Genomic DNA, 24,645 nt, shown 5'->3' with positions numbered 1-24,645 from the left:
AACTGGGTATCATAGCCCAGCCAAGTTGACATATAAAATAAACCATCACACCCATTAACTACTTGCTTCATTGTTCTTGGTGCAGGTAATGCAACATGGGGCCTGAGGCTGGTGGGCGGCAGCAATCGCTGCTCGGGAAGACTGGAGGTGTACTTTCAAGGACGGTGGGGCACAGTGTGTGATGACGGCTGGAACAGTAAAGCTGCAGCTGTGGTGTGTAGCCAGCTGGACTGCCCATCTTCTATCATTGGCATGGGTCTGGGAAACGCTTCTACAGGATATGGAAAAATTTGGCTCGATGATGTTTCCTGTGATGGAGATGAGTCAGATCTCTGGTCATGCAGGAACAGTGGGTGGGGAAATAATGACTGCAGTCACAGTGAAGATGTTGGAGTGATCTGTTCTGGTAAGATACCCAAACCAGGGCTTCCTTAAAAGAAACTGCCTGGGTTCTCTAACATACCTTCTTTTTTCTTAATCAGTACATTTATGACCGAGTGCTCACTTCTCACTTTTTTAGAGCTAACCATACCTCATATTCTCATTCATTTTTAATATCTTTCTATGGGATCAAAACTGTTTTCTCAAGAAATGAAACTTCATTTTCTGATATCTACCCAAATTTTCCCAAAGTTAGTTTCATCAAACCACTAGTCAATACAATTCTACAAAAAGACATTATCCATAGTCAAATAGTTTAGGAAAAAATAATGAGAATTCAGTTATTTATTTAAATAAATAAACCCTTGTGTTGAATCACCCATTCTCTCAAAAATTGGTACCCAAGATGACTCAAATACTCATTGTTACCTGAAAGACTTATTTATGTAAGATAAATCCAATAGCATTAGAACAAATAAACTTCATCCAGAGGTCTGGGTTTATGGTTTATATAATTTTTTTTATTATTATACTTTAAGTTCTAGGGTACATGTGCACAACATGCAGGTTTGTTACATAGGTATACATGTGCCATGTTGGTTTGCTGCACCCATCAACTTGTCATTTACATTAGGTACTTCTCCTAATGCTATCCCTCCCCTAGTCCCCCACCAACCGACAGGCCCCAGTGGGTGATGTTCCCCGCCCTGTGTCCAAGTGTTCTCATTGTTCAGTTCCCACCTATGAGTGAGAACATGGGGTGTTTGGTTTTCTGTCCTTGTGACAGTTTGCTCAGAATGATGGTTTCCAGCTTCATGCATGTCCCTGCAAAGGGCATGAACTCATCCTTTTTTATGGCTGCATAGTAATCCATGGTGTATATGTGCCACATTTTCTTAATCCAGTCTATCATTGATGGACATCTGGGTTGGTTCCAAGTCTTTGCTATTGTGAATAGTGCCACAATAAACATATGTGTACATGTATCTTTATAGCAGCATGATTTATAATCTTTTGGGTATATACCCAGTAATGGGATTGCTGGGTCAAATGGTATTTCTAGTTCTAGATCCTTGAGGATTTGCCACACTGTCTTCCACAATGGTTGAACTAATTTACACTCCAACCAACAGTGTAAAAACGTTCCTATTTCTCCACATCCTCTCCAGCATCCGCTGTTTCCTGACTTTTTAATGATTGACATTCTAACTGGCGTGAGATGGTATCTCATTGTGGTTTTGATTTGCATTTCTCGGATGGCCAGTGATGATGAGCATTTTCTCATGTGTCTGTTGGATGCATAGATGGCTTCTTTTGAGAAGTGTCTGTTCATATCCTTTGCCTACTTTTTGATGGGGTTGTTTGTTTTTTTCTTGTAAATTTGTTTAAGTTCTTTGTAGATTCTGGATATTAGCCCTTTGTCAGATGGGTAGATTGTAAAAATTTTCTCCCATTCTGTAGGTTGCCTGTTGACTCTGATGATAGTTTCTTTTGCTGTGCAGAAGCTCTTTAGTTTAATTAGATCCCATTTGTCAATTTTGGCTTTTGTTGCCATTGCTTTTGGTGTTTTAGTCATGAAGTCCTTGCCCATGCTTATGTCCTGAATGGTATTGCCTAGGTTTTCTTCTAGGGTTTTTATGCTTTTAGGTCTAACATTGACGTCTTTAATTCATCTTGAATTAATTTTTGTGTAAGGTGTAAGGAAGGGATCCAGTTTCAGCTTTCTACATATGGCTAGCCAGTTTCCCCAGCACCATTTATTAAATAGGGAATCCTTTCCCCATTTCTTGTTTTTGTCAGGTTTGTCAAAGATCAGATAGTTGTAGCTATGTGGCATTATTTCTGAGGGCTCTGTTCTGTTCCATTTGTCTATATCTCTGTTTTGGTACTGGTACCATGCTGTTTTGGTTACTATAGCCTTGTAGTATAGTTTGAAGTCAGGTAGCATGATGCCTCTAGCTTTGTTCTTTTTACTTAGGATTGTCTTGGCTATGTGATTTTTTTTTTGTTTTTTTGTTTTTTGTTTTTTGTTTTTGGTTCCATACGAACTTTAAAGTAGTTTTTTCCAATTCTGTGAAGAAAGTCATTGGTAGCTTGATGGGGAAGGCACTGAATCTATAAATTACCTTGGGCAGTATGGCCATTTTCACGATATTGATTCTTCCTATCCATGAGCATGGAATGTTCTTCCATTTGTTTGTGTCCTCTTTTATTTTGTTGAGCAGTGGTTTGTAGTTCTCCTTGAAGAAGTCCTTCACATCCCTTGTAAGTTGGATTCCTATGTATTTTATTCTCTTTGTAGCAAATGTGAATGGGAGTTCACTCATGATTTGGCTCTGTTTGTCTGTTATTTGTGTATAGGAATGCTTGTGGTTTTTGAACATTGATTTTGTATCCTGAGACTTTGCTGAAGTTGCTTATCAGCTTAAGGAGATTTTGGGCTGAGACGATGGGGTTTTCTAAATATACAATCATGTCATCTGCAAACAGGGACAATTTGACTTCTCTTTTCCTAACTGAATACCCTTTATTTCTTTCTCTTGCCTGATTGCCCTGGCCAGAACTTCCAACACTATGTTGAATAGGAGTGGTAAGAGAGGGCATTCTTGTCTTGTGCCAGTTTTCAAAGGGAATTCTTCCAGCTTTTGCCCATTCAGTATGATATTGGCTGTGGGTTTGTCATAAATAGCTCTTATTATTTTGAGATATGTTCCATCAATACCTAGTTTATTGAGAGTTTTTAGCATGAAGTAGTGTTAAATTTTGTCTAAGGCCTTTTCTGCATCTATTGAGATAATCATGTGGTTTTTGTCATTGGTTCTGTTTATGTAATGGATTATGTTTGTTGATTTGCATATGTTGAACCAGCCTGGCATCCCAGGGATGAAGCCAACTTGACCGTGGTGGATAGGCTTTTTGATGTGCTGCTGGATTCGGTTTGCCAGTATTTTATTGAGGATTTTTGCATCGATGTTCATTAGGGTTATTGGTTTAAAATTCCCTTTTTTTGTTTTGTCTCTGCCAAGCTTTGGTATCAGGATGATGTTGGCCTCATAAAATGAGTTAGGGAGGATTCCTTTTTTTTCTGTTGATTAGATTAGTTTCGGAAAGAATGGTACCAGCCCCTCTTTTTACCTCTGGTAGAATTCGGCTCTGAATCCATCTGGTCCTGGACTTTTTTTGGTTGTTAGGCTATTAATTATTGGCTCAATTTCAGAGCCAGTTATTGGTCTATTCAGAGATTCAACTTCTTCCTGGTTTATGTCTTGGGAGTGTGTATGTGTCCAGGAATTTATCCACTTCTTCTAGATTTTCTAGCTTATTTGCGTAGAGGTGTTTATAGTGTTCTCTGATGGTAGTTTGTATTTCTGTGGGATTGGTGGTGATATCCCCTTTGTCGTTTTCTATTGCATCTGTTTGATTCTTCTCTCCTTCTTTATTAGTTTTGCTAGTGGTCTATCAATTTTGTTGATGGTTTTGAAAAACCAGCTTCTGGATTCATTGATTTTTTGAAGGTTTTTTTGTGTCTCTGTCTCCTTCAGTTCTGCTCTGATCTTGGTTATTTCTTGCCTTCTGCTAGCTTTTGAATTTGTTTGCTCTTGCTTCTCTAGTTCTTTTAACTGTGATATTAGGGTGTTGATTTTAGATCTTTCCTGCTTTCTCTTGTGGGCATTTAGTGCTATAAATTTCCCTCTACACACTGCTTTAAATGTGTCCCAGAGATTCTGGCATGTTGTGTCTTTGTTCTCGTTGGTTTCAAAGAACATCTTTATTTCTGCCTTCATTTCGTTATTTATCCAGTAATCATTCAGAAGCAGGTTGTTCAGTTTCCATGTAGTTGTGTGGTTTTGTGTGAGTTTCTTAATTTTGAGTTCTAATTTGATTGCGCTGTGGTCTGAGAGACTGTTTGTTGTGATTTCTGTTCTTTTACATTTGCTGAGGAGTGCTTTACTTCCAATTATGTGGTCAATTTTAGAATAAGTGTGATCTAATGCTGAGAAGAATATATATTCTGTTGATTTGCTGTGGAGAGTTCTGCAGATGTCTATTAGGTCCTCTTGGTGCAGAGTTGAGTTCAAGTCCTGGATATCCTTGTTAACTTTCTGTCTCATTGATCTGTCTAATATTCACAGTGGGGTGTTAAAGTCTCCCATTAATATTGTGTGGGAGTGTAAGTCTCTTTGTAGGTCTCTAAGGACTTGCTTTTTGAATCTGAGTGCTCCTGTATTGGGTGCATATACATTTAGGATAGTTAGCTCTTCTTGTTGAATTGATCCCTTTACCATTATGTAATGGCCTTCTTTGTCTCTTTTGATCTTCATTGGTTTAAAGTCTGTTTTATCAGAGACTAGGATTACAATCCCTCCTCTTTTTTGTATTCCAATTGTTTGATAGATCTTCCTCCATCCCTTTATTTTGAGCCTATGTGTGTCCCTGAAGGTGATGGGTCTCCTGAATACAGCACACTGACGGGTCTTGAGTCTTTATCCAAGTCTTCAATCACTGATATCCTTTCTTCCACTTAATTGAATTGGCTACTGAAGCTTGTGCATGTATCACAATGTTCTCGTGCCATGGTTTTCAGCTCCATCAGGTTATTTAAGGTCTTCTCTGCCCTGTTTATTCTAGTTAGCCATTCGTCTAACCTTTTTTCAAGGTTTTTAAGCTTTCTTGCCATGGGTTAGAACATGCCCCTTTAGCTCGGAGAAGTTTGTTATTACAGACCTTCTGAAGCCTACTTCTGTCAGCTCATCAAAGTCATTCTCTGTCCAGCTTTGTTCCGTTGCTGGTGGGGAGGTGCAATCCTTTGGAGGAGAAGAGGCACTCTGGTTTTTAGAATTTTCTACTTTGCTGCTCCGGTTTCTCCCCACCTTTGCAGTTTTATCTGCCTTTGGTCTTCGATGTTGGTGACCTACAGATGAGGTTTTGGTGTGGTTATCCTTTTTGTTGATGTTGATACTATTCCTTTCTGTTTGTTAGTTTTCCTTCTAACAGTCAGGTCCCTCAGCTACAGGAACATATTTAATTTCCATGTATTTTTACAGTTTCCAAAATTTATCTTGTCATTGATTTCCAATTTTATTCCACTGTGGTCTGATAAGATACTTTATATAATTTTAATTTTTAAAAATTTGTTGAGACTCGTTTTGTGGCCTTGAATATGGTCTATTCTGGAAAACGTTTTATGTGCTGATTTAAAGAATGTATATTCTACAGCTGTTGAGTGAAATAGTCTGTAAATGTCCATTAGGTATATTTGGTCTAAAGTCTAGTTTCTATCTGATGTTTCTTTATTGGTTTTCTGTCTAGATGATATGTTCAATATTGAGATGAATAGTTGAAGTGCCAACTATTATTGTAATTGAGTCACTCTCTCCCTTCAGGTCTAATAATATTTGCTTTATATGTCTGAGTGCTTCATTGTTGGGTGTATATGTATTTAGAATTGTTATAGCCTCTTAATAAATTGATCAATTTATCTTTATATGATGATTGTCTTTTTTTTTTACAGTTTTTAACTGAAAGTTCACTTTATCTGATATAAATATAGCTATTTCTACTTTTCTACTTGCTGTTGGTTTTCATTTACATGGAATATCTTTTTCCATCCCTTCACTTTCAGTCTATGTCTATTTTCACAGTTGAAGTCAGTTTCTTCTAGGAAGCATATATTTGGGTCATTGTTTTTTTTAATCCATTCAGCCAATCTATATCTTTTAAGTGGACAATTTAATTCATTTACATTCAAGGTTATTGTTGATAGGTAAGGACTTATTTCTGTCATTATATTCACTGTTTTTTGTTGTTTTATATATCCTTTATTTTCTTCTCTCATTATTTATTATTGCTGTTTAGTGGTTTTCTATGGTGGTAACATTTGGGTCCTTTTTTTCTCATTTGTCTGCTTAGTGAGATTTATACTTTCATGTGCTTTCATGATGATATACACTTCCAGATATAGGTTTCCTTAAGTGTTTCTTGTATGACCAATCTAGTGGTGATGAATTTCCTCATTTTTTGCTTATCTGGGAAAGACCTTATATCTCCTTCATTTTTGAAGGGTAACTTTGCTGGGTATTATATTTTAGGCTGGCATTTTTTTCTTTTAGCACTTTGAATACACCATACCTTTCTTTCCTGGCCTGTAAGATTTCTGCTGGGAAATCCCCATTCATCTGATCTGGGTTTCCTTGCACACATGAGTGGCCATCTTTTTCTTGTATTTAAAATTATTTTTTTATCTTGGGCTTTTCACAGTTTGAGTATAATGTGCCTTGGAGAATACATTTTGTGGGAGGAGGTGTATCAATTTGGAGATCTTTCAGCTTCTTGTATCTGGATATCTAAGTATCTTTTAAAACCTGGAAAGTTTCAGCTATTATTTTATTAAATAAGTTTTCTATGCCATTATCCATCTCTTCTCCTTCTGGAACACCCAGAATCCAAGTATTTGGTCACCTTATGGTGTCCCATGTGTTGCAAAGGTTTTTTAATTGAAAAAAATTTCTTTCTTTTTTTTTTACTAGGTTATTTCAAAGATTTATCTTCAAGTTCTGCAATTCTTTCTTCTGCTTTATTTGATTGTATTTTTTTATGTTTTTCATTGAATTATTTAGTTCCATGATTTGTTTGTTTCTTTTTTATGATTTCTCTTTGTTGAATTTCTCATTAATATCCTAAATTGTTTTTCTAATTTATTTGTATTATTTATCTGTGTTTTTTTGTGTGTTTCACTGAAATTCTTTAATAACATTATTTAAAATTATTTTCAGGCAGTTCATCCATTTTCTTTTTGCTGAAATGTGTTGCTGGAGAAATTATTGTGTTCCTTTGAAGGTGTCATGTTTCCTTGCCTTTTTATGTTTCTTGTGTCCTTACATTGATATCTGTGCATCTGGTATAAAATCGTTGCTTTCATGTTTTGGGGTTGGCTTTCATAGAGGAAAACTTTTTGTTGTAGATATAGCTATAGTGTTGGTTGGGTAGGGCAGTTTATCTTTGATCCTGGGTGCATGCTATAGTGTAATCTCCATGACTTCTTCAGTGATAATCAGTGTGAAGAGTGTCTGGGATTTCCTCTTTGGCTTAGACTGTGGCTATTAGTTAAGGCTGTTGTGAAGCTTTGCTAGGAATAAGGACACCAGACAAGCCAGTCCTTGAGCCTCAGTGGTGGTGGTAGCAGCAGGCTGACCATGCCTGTCCATGGGACCCTAGGTGGCATATGCAAGCACCAATGTGAGTTGATCTAGGTGGGTCAATTCTTGGGCTTCCAGGTGGCTTGCTTATCTACCAGCAGTGGCAGCATTGGGTTAGGCAGGTGGGAAAGTTCTCAGGCCCCTAGGTAACATGCATGGTGTCACCAATGGCAGTAGTGGTGTCAGGCCAACTGTCAGGTTCCCAGCTGGTATACACTGGTGCTAGCAGTGCTGGGCAGGCAATTCTCCAGGCCCCCAGGTGGCACGTGTAGGTGGGTGCTGGAGGTAGTGGTGGCACCCAGCAGTGCAGGTCTGTCCTCAAGGCTACTGATGTTGCACACAGGGACAGACTATGGTGAGTGGAATAGGGCAATTTCCAGGCCCTTGTGTGGCATGCTTAGGTGGTAGCAGGTGGGGCAAACCTCCATGTAGGTCCTTGTATGGCATCCTGGCAAGCCATTTTCAGGTTCACTGAAGGCTCATGAAAGTGCACAGTGTCCCTGCTGCTGCGAGGAAGTGGGGTTGCTATCAGTGATAGTGACCCCAGACAGGTGGCTCTCAGGCTCTGGGGAGATGCTTCAGCTCTCTTTATCATGGGGGAACACTCCTCTGTGAACTGTCCATTTCCCAGTACATCAGACACTGTGTGGAATAGATGGCTGGGGACCTAGACACACTGCCAGTCCAGCCAGCATGGCACCACTGCAGCCCTCCAGATGGATAAGGGAGGTTATCAGTGGGGCTCTAGACATGTAGAGATGTAGGGCTTACTGGGGCCCAGGACAGGATGCAATCTTGTGGGAGCTGGACTCTCAAAATGGTGCCATGCTGGAGTTACTTGGGTCTTGGGGTTGGGGATTGGGATGTAGGACCCAGCACAAACTCCCCCTCTGGAACAACGCTATTGTGCAAACTCTAGGCAGCTCCCTGTACTAGTCTCAGAGCCCTCAGAAGCTGAGGGGCTCTCCCATGGCTAGGATTGCAAGGGCCCACAGTGGGAATGTGGACTGCTAGGAATCTCTCATTTATTCTTTTTCTACAGTGGGGATCCATACCAGGCTTCCAGTCAATCCTAGCCAGACAATTGCTTCACTTCTTTCTCTCTCTGTGCCTCAGAAGGATCTGTTCCCTATCACTTCCCTGCTGGATTCCAGTGTTCTATCTTAGACACTATTCGTTGTGAAATTATCTACTTGCTGTTTTGATCGTTTTTGGTGGTGAGTGTTGGGTGCCTCTAGTAGCCATCTTGAAGCCTCCCCCTTGAGCTATTCTCTTTTAAGGGAAAGTTCTTCTCTCCATAATCATGAATATCAGTGTGTCTTTCAATAAGAGAGTTGAGGGTTCCTGAACACGGGACCCAACTCCAATCCATAGAAACTACCCACACCTTTCTTCTCTGTGCTTGTATCTGTATTGTAAACTACAGACTTTCTTATTGGTAATAATTGTTTTACATATTGAGAATTATATATATATGTGTGTGTGTGTGTGTATATATATATTTAAAATAATTATATATAAAACAATTATATATAAACAATTCTATATAAAACCATTATATATAAATATATAATTATGTATATAAAACAATTACATATAAATATATATTTTTTAATTCAGAAAAGCCTAAAAGTCAATATGATGTCACCTTTTTATGCTGAATCACCTACAGCAACTGTTTTTCCACCTAAGACTCTCTCTCAGAGTGGAATATGTTGCTACAAAGCAGTGAAATATGTTTTTCCCTTATATTTAGAGTAGTTCATTTAATGAAGAAAGTTCATCTGTTTCTAGACACCTTTTCAGGGAATCTCAATTTTGATAGAGATTCCTACAAGATATATGTGTTTATTCTCCCCACCCTCCCCACCACCACACACAAAATTATAGCTCTCTAAACGTCAGTATCTAAAATAAGCCCCATTTAAAAAAATTTCTTTTTACTTTTATGGTAAAGTTGCTAAGACTGATCTACCACCCTCACATGATTATTGTTTTGAAACTCCTGCCAATTACAAACAGATCTTGATTCATGTTTCACAAACCCTGTCACTGAGCTCCAAAGACACAGAGTAACAAATAGGCTTAAAATGGAAATACATTGCAACTCTATTTTTCTGCTGAATGGGAGTTTTATTTAGAGAATCATCTCATATCTACACAAGATTATATCAAAATAACCAATGTAGTAAAATTTCATTCAGCTGTTTTATAAGTGGCAGGAAGTGGGACTGAAGTGATAGGAAAGGACAGACATTCCAGGTCCTCTAGACCACGTTAATTATATTTTTCTTCTTCTCAAGGCCAATAGGAAGTAACTTGGTCAGGTTTGATCTGGTCAGACAAAGTCAGAGTTGATTTTCTGACATGTCAGATCTGTCAACATTAGGCAGTTAATAAACCTATTAATATAATTTAGTATATAAAGTAGAAAAATAGTATGATATCACATAGACATTTAATAATGTGGATTTTTATTTTTAACTAAAACAATAGAAAAGAAGCTGATACCATTTATAGTTTTTAATTAGATAAAGAAGTATTACATTGTTATATAATTAGATATATTCTCAAATTAGTAGGCAATATTATTTGTGTTTCACAGAGTATGCCACAGCACACTCAAAGCTACCAAACTGCCCTAAAAAGATAAAGTAACCTTTCTAGAATGAGATTCATTTCATTTTACGTCAATACTGCTAAAAATTTCCTTCAAAAGCTGGCTCTCAATTAGGCTCAGAATTAATTTCTGATTTAATTCTTCATTTCCTCTTTTTTAAAAAGTTTTTTATTTCCATAGGTTTTTAGGGAACAGATGGTAATAGTTACATGAGTAAGTTCTTTAGTTTTGATTTGTGAGATTTTGATGCACTCATCACCCAAGCAGTATACACTGAACCCAATTTGTAGTCTTTTCTTCCTCAGACCCCTCGTACCCTTTCCCCTGAGTCCTCAAAGTCCATTGTATTATTCTTATGTCTTTGCATCGTCATAGCTTAGCCCCCCACTTATGCGTGAGAACATACAATATTTGGTTTTCCATTCCTGAGTTACTTCACTTAGAATAATAGTCTTCAATTCCATCCATGTTGCTGTGAACGCCATTAATTCATTCCTCTTTATGGCTGAGTAGTATTCATTCATGTGTATATATATACACACATATATGTATGTATATGTGTATATACACACACACACACACACACACACACACACCACAGTTTCTTTATCCACTTGTTGATTGATGGGCATTTGGGCTGGTTCCATATTTTTGCAATTGCGATTTATGCTGCTATAAACATGCGTGTGCAAGTATCTTTTTCAGATAATGACTTATTTTCCTCTGGGTAGATACCTAGTAGTGGGATTGCTGGATCAAATGGTAGCTCTGCTTTTAGTTCTTTAAAGAATCTCCACTGTTTTTCATAGCGGTTGTACTAGTTACATTCCCACCAGCAGTGTAGAAGTGTTCCCTTTCCACTGCATCCATGAAAACATCTATTCTTTTTTGATTTTTTGGTTATGGCCATTCTTGCAGGAGTAAGGTGGTATTGCATTGTGGTTTTGATTTGCATTTTCCTGATCATTAGTGATGATGAGCATTTTTCATTAAAAAAAAAAAACTTACCTACTCCTCTTCTCACATACAGTGAATTTTGTGTTTTCTTTTCCCGAGCTCCAATTTCTTTTTAGAATTACTTCATTTGGCATCACTAATAGGCAAGTTTCTCCATTTTTCTGGATTTGGTAATATCACAGCCCTATGCAGTTTTTCCTTGACTTTTCATTAAATTATATCACCTCTTCCTAACATTCTCTTTAGTATCTAACATGTAATATGTAATTCTTCAAATATTCAGGCAAGAATTAGGGCCATTAAGTAACACTATTTTTTATCCTAAGTCTCTGATAAGATTTTGTAAGTAAAACTATATCCTTGCTTTATAAGCCAGAAATGTTCATGGATTGAAACATACCTTGGTGTACTTTTGTTATTTTATTTTTTATCCAATAAAAAGGAAAATTAAGTTTGAAGGAAAGTAAAAAATAAAATTAAACACTGGTGAAGCCGGGACCTAAACAATCTCTCAACTTTTGGCCACTGGTCTATGTTAGTGTACATGAATGGATAAGAATCTTTAATGTCTAACATAGAGTGCTTCTCTAAAATCATTGTGGTATTTGGTTTCAGATGCATCGGATATGGAGCTGAGGCTTGTGGGTGGAAGCAGCAGGTGTGCTGGAAAAGTTGAGGTGAAAGTCCAGGGTGCCGTGGGAATTCTGTGTGCTAATGGCTGGGGAATGAACATTGCTGAAGTTGTTTGCAGGCAACTTGAATGTGGGTCTGCAATCAGGGTCTCCAGAGAGCCTCATTTCACAGAAAGAACATTACACATCTTAATGTCGAATTCTGGCTGCACTGGAGGGGAAGCCTCTCTCTGGGATTGTATACGATGGGAGTGGAAACAGACTGCGTGTCATTTAAATATGGAAGCAAGTTTGATCTGCTCAGGTAATTTCTGGACAAAGATAAACACATTTATTTAATTATTTATTTTTGCACTTATTTACTATGTGTTTATGAAGTGGCTATTTAACAGTATTAGGTCAAAAGTAAATGAACTAGATAAAAGTAATCCTACCCTCTATCTAGAAGACAGGTATATAATAAAAATATATAATTAAATAACTGTTTATTTAAAATTGTGTGAAGTAGAAGCACAAGATGAAATGCGAAGGCATAATTAGAAGATATTACCTATTTGCAGAGTCGGAGAATATTTCTGTGAAGTGATAGTTAAGGAAAGATGTGAAGGACAGGTAAGATTTAATCATATGAAGAAGTGTTGGGAAGATTAACTTAAACAGTAGTATTTTATTCGAGTAACACACCTGGGAATAAGCTTGTGTTATTCCAGGAACTAAAAGATGGTTGAAAGAAGAGGTATTAGATCCAAGTGAACAAGGGGGAAAACTTATAATAAAGTCTTGATATGTAGGCAAGGGAAAGGTTATTTATGGAATAGGAATTCTGAACTTTATTCTAAAGTGAATGATAAATCATTGAAGGTTGTAAGCATGATACAACTTGCATTTCAAAGACAGCACTGTGGCTGCAGTGTGGGGGGTGTGTGTGTGTGTGTTTGTGTGTGTGTCTGTGTGTGCATTGGAGAGAGGAGGCTATTGGATGCCGGGAGTCATGTTGTTGAATAATTCTAGGGAAGATATGGAATTTTGATTAGGATGCTCACTGTGGAGCTGGTGAAAAGCTTCCAAATTTCAGAAATATTTAGTAGCTGAAACCAGCAGAACTGAATACACTGAATGTGGAAATAAAGATAAAGGTTTCTAGACTAAGCAGATGGGTGCACTGCAGTGTCATCATCTGGAAAGATAATCTTGGAAGAGGAGCAGTTTAGAGAGGGTGGGATGATGAGTCCAATTTTGTATGTGTGAAATATGAGGTAATAGTAAAGCAGTCATCAAATGAAGAGGGTTGGAGGAAATTGGATATGAGATTTAGATGATCAGAAGACTTGTATTGAATGGAGATATAACTATTAGAGTCCTACATATGTAGATGGAAACTAAATCTAGGAATAAAATGTAAATTGAGAATTTTTAAAGCCTAGATTCAAGAAAGAGGAGCTCTTAGCCCTGAGGAACAATAATATTTAATAGTTTATTGACATAAAAGAAGTTGGAAAAGCATACTGAGGAACAGTGGTTGCAGAATGTCACATCGCTAAAGCCAAGGGAAGATGTTTCAAAAAGATGGGGACATCGATTCCAAAAAAGCCCTAAGAGGCCAATATAGATGAAACTGAACAATTTCCACTAAGCTTAGCAACAGAGAAGTCATGAATAAATTTAATAAAAGTAGTTATGTCACATTAGAAAAAGGAGATCATTTCAAGTTGAGAAGGAAATGGGAGGTAAAGATGTTGGGATAATAGGCATAGACTATTTCTAAAAAGCTGTATTTTAAGGGGAAGAAATAAATAAGGTGATGATTAAAAAGGAATATAATCTTCAGGGAGTTACTCAATTTTTTTTATTGATAGGAGATTCTAGAGTAGTGCTGTTCAAAAGTAAAATATATGCTATTAGCTGATGTTAGAGGCTATAGGAAAAAATAGAACTAGAAAATAGAATCCAGAGTGTTTATGTGACAGAATGAAATTCCAAATAAAATGATTGGGGTAGGCCTTACTGAAAAGGTGAAATGTAGACAAAGACTCGAAGGTCACGGGAGAGTCAGTTATATGCATATACGCAGAAGGAAAATACAAATAGAGATACAGCCAGTTCAAAAGCCTTGGGGCAAGATTATGCCTGATATGTTTGAAGAAGAGAAAGGAATCCAATGCAGCTGAAGAGCAATAAGTAAAACATCAGGACCTGGCACCAAAAGGGGTAAATGAGCAGGGGAAGGTCACTCAGGGACAAGCAGGTCTTTGTAGGAGTTTAGGTTTTTACTCTGAGTGAAATATGGAGTCATGGGAGGATTCGGGGCAGAATACTGATTTAACCTGATACATCATTTTAAATAACCTCTCTGGATTTTTATTTTTTTAAAAGATGAACTATAGAGGAATAATTATAGAAACAGGGAATCTGTAGGAATCTATTATAGTAACTCAGGCAAGTAATGATGGTGGCTCAATCAAGGCGCTAGGGTTGAAGGGGTGAGAAGTTTTGGGATTATGGGCATACTTTGAAAATACAGAAAACAAAACTTTCTGAAAGGCGAGATATAGTATGTAATGGAAGTCAAGAATTATTTCAAAATATTTGAATGTCTGGAATGGTGGAGTTCCATCAATAGAAATATGGAAGTCTGCAGCCTTAGATAGATGTTTGAAAGGACTCCAAAGAATTCACATTGAGATATCTATAAGAAATCCAAATGGAAATGCTAAGTAGAAATTGGATAAATGAGTCAGGAGTTTGGAAAAATGCCTGGGTTGGAGACAGATAACGTACATTACTAATATAAGTAGTTTTGCTGCAAAGAATAGAGTCAGAATAATGGGCAGTATTTTTTTGTTGTTTATAAATTACTCATTTAGATGGATTGCTGGGATCTAACCAGTAAGTAGAAGTCTTTCTATTCTTATATTACACTATCTTCTTAAGATGACTGCAAATCTTCACATGTGTTGTTTAATGCTGAGGTTACTTAGTATTTTTTTAATGTAAACAAATTGTGCAATTCATTTCCTTCTGATGAGTTCTAAATCTAGGATTGGTGGGTCACCAAGACATAGAAAATAGGTATGTAATCCAGATCTATGAATTTAAGTCTGTACTGCTAATCTCATCCTCTGAGCCCCTACGAATGGGATGTTCTAATGATGAATGGAGAAAAATTGCTCTGGGGTTAGATATGGAGACTGGAGACAGAGATAGATATTGGAAAACCCTAAAAACTAACCTTTGAAATATTATTTTATAGCCCACAGGCAGCCCAGGCTGGTTGGAGCTGATATGCCCTGCTCTGGACGTGTTGAAGTGAAACATGCAGACACATGGCGCTCTGTCTGTGATTCTGATTTCTCTCTTCATGCTGCCAATGTGCTGTGCAGAGAATTAAATTGTGGAGGTGCCATATCTCTTTCTGTGGGAGATCACTTTGGACAAGGGAATGGTCTAACTTGGGCCGAAAAGTTCCAGTGTGAAGGGAGTGAAACTCACCTTGCATTATGCCCCATTGTTCAACATCCGGAAGACACTTGTATCCACAGCAGAGAAGTTGGAGTTGTCTGTTCCCGTGAGATTTTTAAATAATCTTAATTGGCTGGGGCTAGAGATGGGGAGTATGGGGCTGGAGCTGATAAGTCATGATGTCTCTTCTATGGCCTTGTCTCCTCCTAGGATATACAGATGTCCGACTTGTGAATGGCAAATCCCAGTGTGACGGGCAAGTGGAGATCAACGTGCTTGGACACTGGGGCTCACTGTGTGACACCCACTGGGACCCAGAAGATGCCCGTGTTCTATGCAGACAGCTCAGCTGTGGGACTGCTCTCTCAACCACAGGAGGAAAATATATTGGAGAAAGAAGTGTTCGTGTGTGGGGACACAGGTTTCATTGCTTAGGGAATGAGTCACTTCTGGATAACTGTCAAATGACAGTTCTTGGAGCACCTCCCTGTATCCATGGAAATACTGTCTCTGTGATCTGCACAGGTAAGAGAATAGTGCTTATGGTTAACTACTGTCAATATAGCCCAGACATGGTAGAGGGAGTTGGGATTAAAGGAAAGATGAGTAAGAAAATGGGGCTGCAGGTGGAGGGAGGATAGGCATGACAGTCAAAGAGTAACATGTAAGAAATAATGATAACTAGGACCATTCCTAAGGGGAAGTTAACACCTCTGTGTTTGGGATTTACGAGTAGACATCATTAATAAAAATGATTTCAATAGACGACAGGGTTTGAAAAGTCCTTACCACAATTGCAGATTCCATGTTGTTACAGAACTCTTCAACCTTTTCCATGTATTTTGGTCTTACTTTTGCCCCATTTCCTGCACCCTCCACCAGGAAGCCTGACCCAGCCACTGTTTCCATGCCTCGCAAATGTATCTGACCCATATTTGTCTGCAGTTCCAGAGGGCAGTGCTTTGATCTGCTTAGGTAAGCAGAATCAGTTTTAGGAAACACTGCAACTCTAAAGAATGTGACCTATTAACTGGACTTTCTCCTCTAAGAGGACAAACGGCTCCGCCTAGTGGATGGGGACAGCCGCTGTGCCGGGAGAGTAGAGATCTATCACGACGGCTTCTGGGGCACCATCTGTGATGACGGCTGGGACCTGAGCGATGCCCACGTGGTGTGTCGAAAGCTGGGCTGTGGAGTGGCCCTCAATGCCACGGTCTCTGCTCACTTTGGGGAGGGGTCAGGGCCCATCTGGCTGGATGACCTGAACTGCACAGGAACGGAGTCCCACTTGTGGCAGTGCCCTTCCCACGGCTGGGGGCAGCACGACTGCAGGCACAAGGAGGACGCAGGGGTCATCTGCTCAGGTCTGTGCTGCTACCTTTTCACCCTCCTCTACACACACATGCACACACTTGCACACATACAACACAATTGTAAAGTGTAGTGAAAAGTGTATGGCCTAGGAATACAAACAAAAAATCCACTTGGTTTTAATCCTATTCTCTTATACTGATTTCTTAATACCCTTGTCATATTACATTTGTCTGGGTATCATTCATAACTGAGAAGAATAAAAGATTGGTCTTACTGTCAGAGAAGGTTAGACCCCAAGAAAGGGACCTTACATGACATCCACTCTGGCTCTGAGAACACACTGTCAATCATGTCCAATCTGCCTTATTTTGTTGTTCTGTTTTGTTTTATTTTAGGCTTTTAGTAGCCTGAAGCCATGGTTATTAGTTTCTGTCTCTAGTGGTAAGAGGAAAGAGGGATGAGGAAGGGGCTTTACTAGCCTGCCCAGAAGCAGAAACTAAGAACCCATAACTGTATCCTCTCCCTTGGACACCCCTGCAAATGGGGTTAACCTCCTGATTATTTTCTGAATTGAATTTATGTTCGAGAGTAGAATGTAGAAGGTTGCATTTTAACTTAAGTTGATACAAATTTAAAGCTCAAATACTATTCTTGGGAAACCCACACTCATCCTGAAATCTTACAAGACCCTTAGTTTCCATCAGATTTATGCTGTTAATATGTTAGAGTGATTTATGAAATTGTATTGTGAGCCCTAATGTATTATTTCCATGGGAAAAATGGATTCCTTGGGGAGGGATTTTCCAACTCCAAAGGAAATATTTAATACTAAGTTTTGTATTTCTCTGTAGAATTCACAGCCTTGAGGCTCTACAGTGAAACTGAAACAGAGAGCTGTGCTGGGAGATTGGAAGTCTTCTATAATGGGACCTGGGGCAGCGTCGGCAGGAGGAACATCACCACAGCCATAGCAGGCATTGTGTGCAGGCAGTTGGGCTGTGGGGAGAATGGAGTTGTCAGCCTCGCCCCTTTATCTAAGACAGGCTCTGGTTTCATGTGGGTGGATGACATTCAGTGTCCTAAAACACATATCTCCATATGGCAGTGCCTGTCTGCCCCATGGGAGCGAAGAATCTCCAGCCCAGCAGAAGAGACCTGGATCACATGTGAAGGTGGGTATCTTTCTAAACACCAGCTGTCACTGAAGCCCTGTGAAATATAACTTACCATAAATAGCAAATCTTTCCATTCAGGAGCACAAGGCAGACTCACTGAAAAGTGCATGACAATAAATGCTGATTTATCGCATCTGTTCTATATTGAAATTTTATTATTTTGGTTTAGTATTTTACAGGGTATTTAAAAATGTATATTGTCTCTTTTGATTCCTTTAAGCTCCTTGTGAGAAGCTGGATGAAAGCACATAAAAGGATAACAACACATAAAAAATTACAGTGTTTTAAAAAATGAAAAATATAATATGTATACTGTCTTAGAAATTCTAGAAAGCTCAGAACTTTTGAGGAAATGTGAATTAATTATGGAGATTAAACAGCTCTATTTTTTCCTGCAGAACATTTTACTATGGGAAGTTAGTTGATTATTTATAAGACACTTGTAAATTGTCTTATTTGATTAAAATTTAATATGTTTATTGTAGAGATTTTAGAAATTGTACAATTATAAATAATAAAATGCATTCCACATTTAATCTGATTATGAAAAATAACCATTACTAATATTCAGAAACATTAACTATTAGTCTTCCTTTTGTACAAAAACTTAAAGTTATGATTGTGTATATGAAATGTGTATATGAAGTATAGATACTATATATGTATATGTATATATAGTATGATATATATGCATGTAATGTAGTGTTACACTATATTTAGGATATCTGTATCCTACTTTTATATGTAAAAGTATACTGTAAATATATTCTAATTTCAATGAATAGCCTTCAAATGGCATGCAATATTTTATCATGTGAACATAAATAACCATGTGATTATTGGTATTAAGGCTATTTCTCAATGTCAAACTAGTATAAATAATGCCATTATAAGCATCCTTATTCATTTTCGGTGAATCTCTGATTATATCTGAAGGTTATATTTCTAGTCCCAAAATGAGTGGGTAAAATGAGTGAACATTTTTATGATTCTTTATATGTACTAGTTAATTGCTCCAGCAGAAAGCCTATGTATTAGTTTTCATTCTTATCCCCAGTATATGAGAGCATTGATTTTATTTCACCCTTCCCACCAATGTTACACACAGAGAGAAACATATACACAGACATAACACATACCTTCCCAAATTAAAATTTCACCTAAATCAACATAATTTGCATGGGTTTGGTTAGTAGTGGATATGGACATTATTTATGAATATTGTCTATTTGTGGTTCATATTTTTAAGCATTTTGCTTCTTTTTACTATTGTAATTTTATCACAAAATAATATCATTCCCCAAACAAAAATTCGAAAAAAACCCAGAAATCTTGGAAAAAAACACAGATATCACCTATAATACCATGATCAGTTGATGATGTATTGGCTGATATTACACTCTTGAGTATCATATGTGTGTATATATTTTATATATATTCATATATTTTATTGCAAAATATTATACTTGCATATTTGTGCTGCCTGCTCCTTTGATTTAGCAATATTTTCTCAAGCTAAAGCATATATATTTTTTACCATATGATATACTATAATCTGATGCACCAAATCCCTGTCATTGGACATGTAGAAAATTCAAGTTATTTTTCCATTTTAAGTAACATCACATTAAATATCCTTAAATATATAGAAAATTATTTTAAGCATATTTCTCAATATTTTCTTCCCAAAATCTATTTTCCTATTTGATCAATTATATTACCTGAAATTTTGGATTTCAACTATCTTAAGTTTTAATTTATCAATATTTTATATTAAAAATTTGCATCTATATGTATATGAATGATACTATGCAGTAGATCTTATTTAGTGCTCTTTTTATATTTGTTGATATTAGCATTGGAGATTTGTTGAAATATAAACTAGGATGAATTCTGCCAGCTTTTATGATCTTTAATAGTATATGGAATAAAATCATTGTGTTTCAATATTTGAAAGAGAATAACTATAGCTATTTTGGGTAGTAATTTGTTAATACTTAAAAAGAATGTCCAGGACTATTGGCTTATTCTCATTTTCTTGAGTCAATTTTGTGAAAGGATGAAAGAATGTATTAGTCAGTTCTCATGCTGCTAATAAAGAAATACCAGAGACTGGGTAATTTATAAAGGAAAGAGGCTTAATGGACTCACAGTTCCATATGGCTAATGAGGCCTCACAATCATGGCTGAAGGCAAAGGAGGAGCAAAGTCACGTCTTACATGGTGGCAGGCAAAAGAGCATGTGCAGGGGAACTCCCATGTATAAAACCATCAGATCTTGTGAGACTTATTCACTATCACAAGAACAGCACAGGAAAGACCCACCCCTATGATTCGATTACCTCCCACCAGGTCCCCCCCACAACACGTGGGAATTATGGGAGCTACAGTTTGAGATTTGGGTGGAGATACAGCCAAACCATAGCAAAGAAGTAGGATTAAAAACCATACTCTGAATTTATTATTATATAGGCCATTCAATGATGCACTCTGTATTGGTAGGAGGTAGAAGCTAGTCTAAAAGTATTTATTAATGAGAAGAAATTACAAAAATGACGAGAAAAAACGAACTCAAGATGTTTGGCTATGAGAGAGAGAAAAGAGTTAACATGGTAACTGGAGAGGGGCTCTTATGACAAGGAGAAAGGAAATTTTTTAAAGGGTGCATGTGAAAATTATCAGGTTTGAGGACTTGGGGATGACTTATCAGACCGGGGGATGAGACGTTTAGATCAAAAAAACCCTTTTGAATAGAAGCCAAATTACCTAAAAGTTAATTATCTACTGAAACTGTAACTTTTCCTATACTATTACGGGAACTAAAATCCAATAGAGAAATCCCGAGATTCTCTTTTGGTCTTCATGTGGTTGGTGGGCAGAGGTAAGGCAGAGGCTTAGAATATGAAAAAACATTTAACAAAATAATAAAGAATGAAACATAAAAATGATAAGATCATTCTAAAATATTGAGGATCCTGCAGACTTTTTTGGCAGCAAGTTTAAAATGACCCCAGTTATAATTATCTGCAGTGAAACTCAGTATTTCAGGAACCGGCTTAAAGGAGGTAGAGAGTTGGGCTTATCCTGCATTTGTACACAGGCATGTGACGAGAGGTCACTAGTGCCAAAGCATTGTTCATTTGGGAAAGAGAGTGTTTGTAGTTATGATCTTAGTATACATACTTACAGGGAGTAAAGTGAAGGCAAGAAAGGACTGATAATTGGAGGGCACAGAAGCAGCAATGGTCTTATATAGATCAAACTTGAGCCAAATGAACATTAGTTATATTTGGAGAAATTGTGAAAATGAGAGGGGCAAGATAGGATGTTTGGGTCAGATAGGACACTGAAATTTGGAAAATGAAATCAATATGTTTTGTTTTCAAACATCTAGAGTAGAAAATGAATATCTGGTTTGGCCTCGCTGGAGATGTTTCACCCCTTGAGTGTGACTAGGACAAACCACAGTCATATATAGGGGCTTATTCATTTCACAGGTTCTTGTCTAATCTATGTAACATTGCAATTCTGCCTTCCTTACCACACCCATATTCATCAAGCACATTTGCTACTTTCAAGTTTTTCTACCTCAGCATTCTCCCACAACCTCCTTCAGGAGTAAAGACAGCCATGTTTTGTGCCTTTGTAGATAGAATAAGAGTGCGTGGAGGAGACACCGAGTGCTCTGGGAGAGTGGAGATCTGGCACGCAGGCTCCTGGGGCACAGTGTGTGATGACTCCTGGGACCTGGCCGAGGCGGAAGTGGTGTGTCAGCAGCTGGGCTGTGGCTCTGCTCTGGCTGCCCTGAGGGACGCTTCGTTTGGCCAGGGAACTGGAACCATCTGGTTGGATGACATGCGGTGCAAAGGAAATGAGTCATTTCTATGGGACTGTCATGCCAAACCCTGGGGACAGAGTGACTGTGGACACAAGGAAGATGCTGGCGTGAGGTGCTCTGGTAAGTGTGAAAAGGCTGCACTTAAACTGAGCCTCCCACTGATGGTAGAGAACATTGGGAAACAGGCTCACTCAGAGAGATGAGCTGAAGATACTAGGATTTCTTGTTGAAGAATGAAAGGCTATGTTAAACTAACGTTTTTCCACAACTAAATAAGATAATGTTCCACTGTTATCTAAAATAGCCCCCATAATTTTGAGGGAAGAAAGCTGGATTTGGCCTTAGACTTTGAAGCAAGAGGATTCTGACTGATATTTTAAATGACATCCAATATTCACAGGAGATATTAAAAGGATATTTAAATGACATCCGATAATCGCAGGAGATGTAAAAAGAAATACCCAGTTCCTTTTCATTCATTTACGTCTCTCTCTCTCTCTCTCTCTCAGGACAGTCGCTGAAATCACTGAATGCCTCCTCAGGTATAGTCTTCTGCCTATCAGTGCTGACACAAATACCTAAGGCTACATGGAAGGTCAAGGGAGGGCAGAAACTGCTATGATAATCGAAGAAGACTGGGGACTGCAGAAATATGAGTCTGTGGGTCGCAGCCAGTGGTATCAATAGCTCTATGACTGCTTTGCTATGCAGTCCTTCTCTCTAGAAAAATCCTTTTTACATGCAGAGAAGAATAAGACTCTCATGGTACCCTCATAGATAGAGTTATCTTTCTAGATTCTCAAATATTCTTTATGAGACTGGCAGAAACAGCTCAAGCTTCAGGAGAATCACTTAAACCCAGGAGGCGGAGATTGCAGTGAGCCGAGATCGTGCCAGTACACTCAGCCTGGGTGACAGAATGAGACTCCATCTCAAAAAAAAAAAAAAAAAAGAAAGAAAGAAACAGCTCAGCTCAAGCCCTAGTATTTTCTGATTCTGGAGTTTTAGTAGTGAATGCAATGCAAGAGGAAAGGTTTAGTTATCAAATCTTTTGCATAAAATTGGAAGTAATTTAGGGCAATAGAATTATGGAAAGATTTGGATTCAGTTGTTCCAAGATAGTTTTCATCTAAAATAGCTCTCAAAGATTACGTACTGTTCATGAATATGTTGAAATGTATAGCCATTATGCTTCTCAGCAACTAGGGAACCAGTTTTTTTTACAACGTATAAACCCACAATTGATATCTACTAGTTTAATACTTATCAATGCTTAATTTCTATACAGGTCATTTAGCACTTATTTTATCTAGTATCTTTGGGCTCCTTCTCCTGGTTCTGTTTATTCTATTTCTCACGTGGTGCCGAGTTCAGAAACAAAAACATCTGCCCCTCAGAGGTGAGATCCCCACTAGGATTGTATAAAATGTGAGTTACCTGCCACCAAGGGCACACAGGATGGGGGATTCTTGCAGAATGGAAGAAATGCACTTGCCACTTTGAGTGAGATGGATTGGAAAGTGCCAGGCCAAATGCAGAAACATGTGGAATGATCAAGAATCAGCCAATCCACAATTTCCATTTACACAAATGTAATCTTTTAGAAGCTGTAGCTTGCCATACAGACGATGAGTCAGATAGGCAAATATCTTAGCTGATAGAAGGAAGGTAATTGTATGTTTTGGTTCAGAATCTAGACTGCAGAAATAGCCAACAGAAAATGTAGAAGCATGGTGGAGGATTAAGAACAAGAGTTTCCTGGGTTTGAACACCACTTATATAATTTACTAGCTGTGTGGCCTTTGGCTAGAAACTACCTTTCCAAACTCCAATTTCCTAATTTGTAAAGATAATAATAGTCTTACCTCGTCAGGTTAAGATAGTTAAATAAATTAATCATCTGTATGAAAAATGGCCAGCACATAGTAAATACTATGTAAAGAACTTGGTAATAAAAGTGGAAGAATATCAAGGGAGAAAAAGGAGGATAAATTTTAAAAATGTAAAAAATTCACTAGCAGGGGTAGGTGCTGAAAGAGCCATTGGATTTTAGCTCAGAGGGATTAATATGTGTCAAACCTTAGCATTAAGTGTCCTAATATAAGGGATAGGCCATTTGAATTTGAATCCTAACCATGAAGCATCCATTCTCAGTTTCAACCAGAAGGAGGGGTTCTCTCGAGGAGAATTTATTCCATGAGATGGAGACCTGCCTCAAGAGAGAGGACCCACATGGGACAAGAACCTCAGGTCTGTGCAACTCCAGGGGCCACACTCCATGGAGAGGGTGGGAATATGAGGAAATACCGCTGATATTTAGGAACTCCCACTCGATGGAGATGTGTCTCAGCCTCTTATACAAAATACGCGAAAGGGAAACAAACGGGGAATAGATAAAATAAAATATGACTCAAAATTAAGAAAACTGGAATATACATTCTCACTTATTTCATCCTCAGTGTCATATTTAGTTCATGGCAGAGGCACCAAGCAGAGAAGACTAAAATAAAAAGTATTGTTTCTTCTAATAATCAGTCAAATACCTTGTCCACAGTTTCATTACAAACCCAATAAACAATAATTGTTTTCCAATTTCATTACATTCTATTTTAATATGGTGGCTAAGTTCCTTGAATCTTATCTATATTTGTACATTTATAATTATTTTTAAAATAATTTTATTATGATATACAGTGTGGACAGAACAGTGCATAAAACTAAATCTGTTTTGGAAATAACTTATAATGGAATTACTGTGACAATACAATGAACACCATCTGGCAAAGTGACTTTCCAATAGCTATAAGAAATTTTACTCCTCTGAGTTATAAATGAGAATGTATTTTACTGAATAATCACTGATACTAAATAGTTTCATCTTTTATAATGTTGCTAATTTAGTATTTGATAAGTGGCATCTCATTGTTATTTTAATTAACATTGTTTTTAAACTTTATTTTTGTATTGATGTACGTAGTTTCTAGGTACATGTGATAATTTAGTACATTCATATAATTTGTAAAGATCAAATTAGTAAAATTGGGAAATCTGTCACTTCAAATATTTGTCTTTT

The 24,645-nt window shown here is 37.6% G+C and overlaps 1 protein-coding gene across 9 annotated transcripts in view; it reads left to right on the top strand.

Annotated features, from left to right (window-relative positions):
- The window catches only part of CD163L1 (CD163 molecule like 1), a 111,812-nt gene that overhangs the window by 46,882 nt on the left and 40,285 nt on the right, over positions 1-24,645 (top strand). For 6 of the 9 annotated variants that reach the window (XR_001707814.4, XM_016922885.4, XM_016922886.4 and 3 more), the window contains 11 exons: positions 86-406; positions 11,770-12,090; positions 15,037-15,351; positions 15,456-15,770; positions 16,128-16,220; positions 16,295-16,609; positions 17,411-17,731; positions 21,384-21,692; positions 22,082-22,114; positions 22,861-22,971; positions 23,727-23,822. Coding sequence is in view for 7 of the 9 variants with exons in the window: in XM_016922885.4 (XP_016778374.4) it covers positions 86-406; positions 11,770-12,090; positions 15,037-15,351; positions 15,456-15,770; positions 16,128-16,220; positions 16,295-16,609; positions 17,411-17,731; positions 21,384-21,692; positions 22,082-22,114; positions 22,861-22,971; positions 23,727-23,822 (2,550 nt within the window). In the remaining 2 variants the exon portion in view is untranslated. The remainder of the gene's footprint in view (positions 1-85; positions 407-11,769; positions 12,091-15,036; positions 15,352-15,455; positions 15,771-16,127; positions 16,221-16,294; positions 16,610-17,410; positions 17,732-21,383; positions 21,693-22,081; positions 22,115-22,860; positions 22,972-23,726; positions 23,823-24,645) is intronic. The other 3 variants (XR_010148254.1, XM_063786262.1, XM_016922887.4) reach the window with 3 other exon arrangements.

Source organism: Pan troglodytes, chromosome 10 (assembly GCF_028858775.2).
Source record: "Pan troglodytes isolate AG18354 chromosome 10, NHGRI_mPanTro3-v2.0_pri, whole genome shotgun sequence".
Classification (NCBI taxonomy): Eukaryota; Metazoa; Chordata; class Mammalia; order Primates; family Hominidae; genus Pan; species Pan troglodytes.
This window is presented reverse-complemented; position numbering and strand designations above follow the sequence as displayed.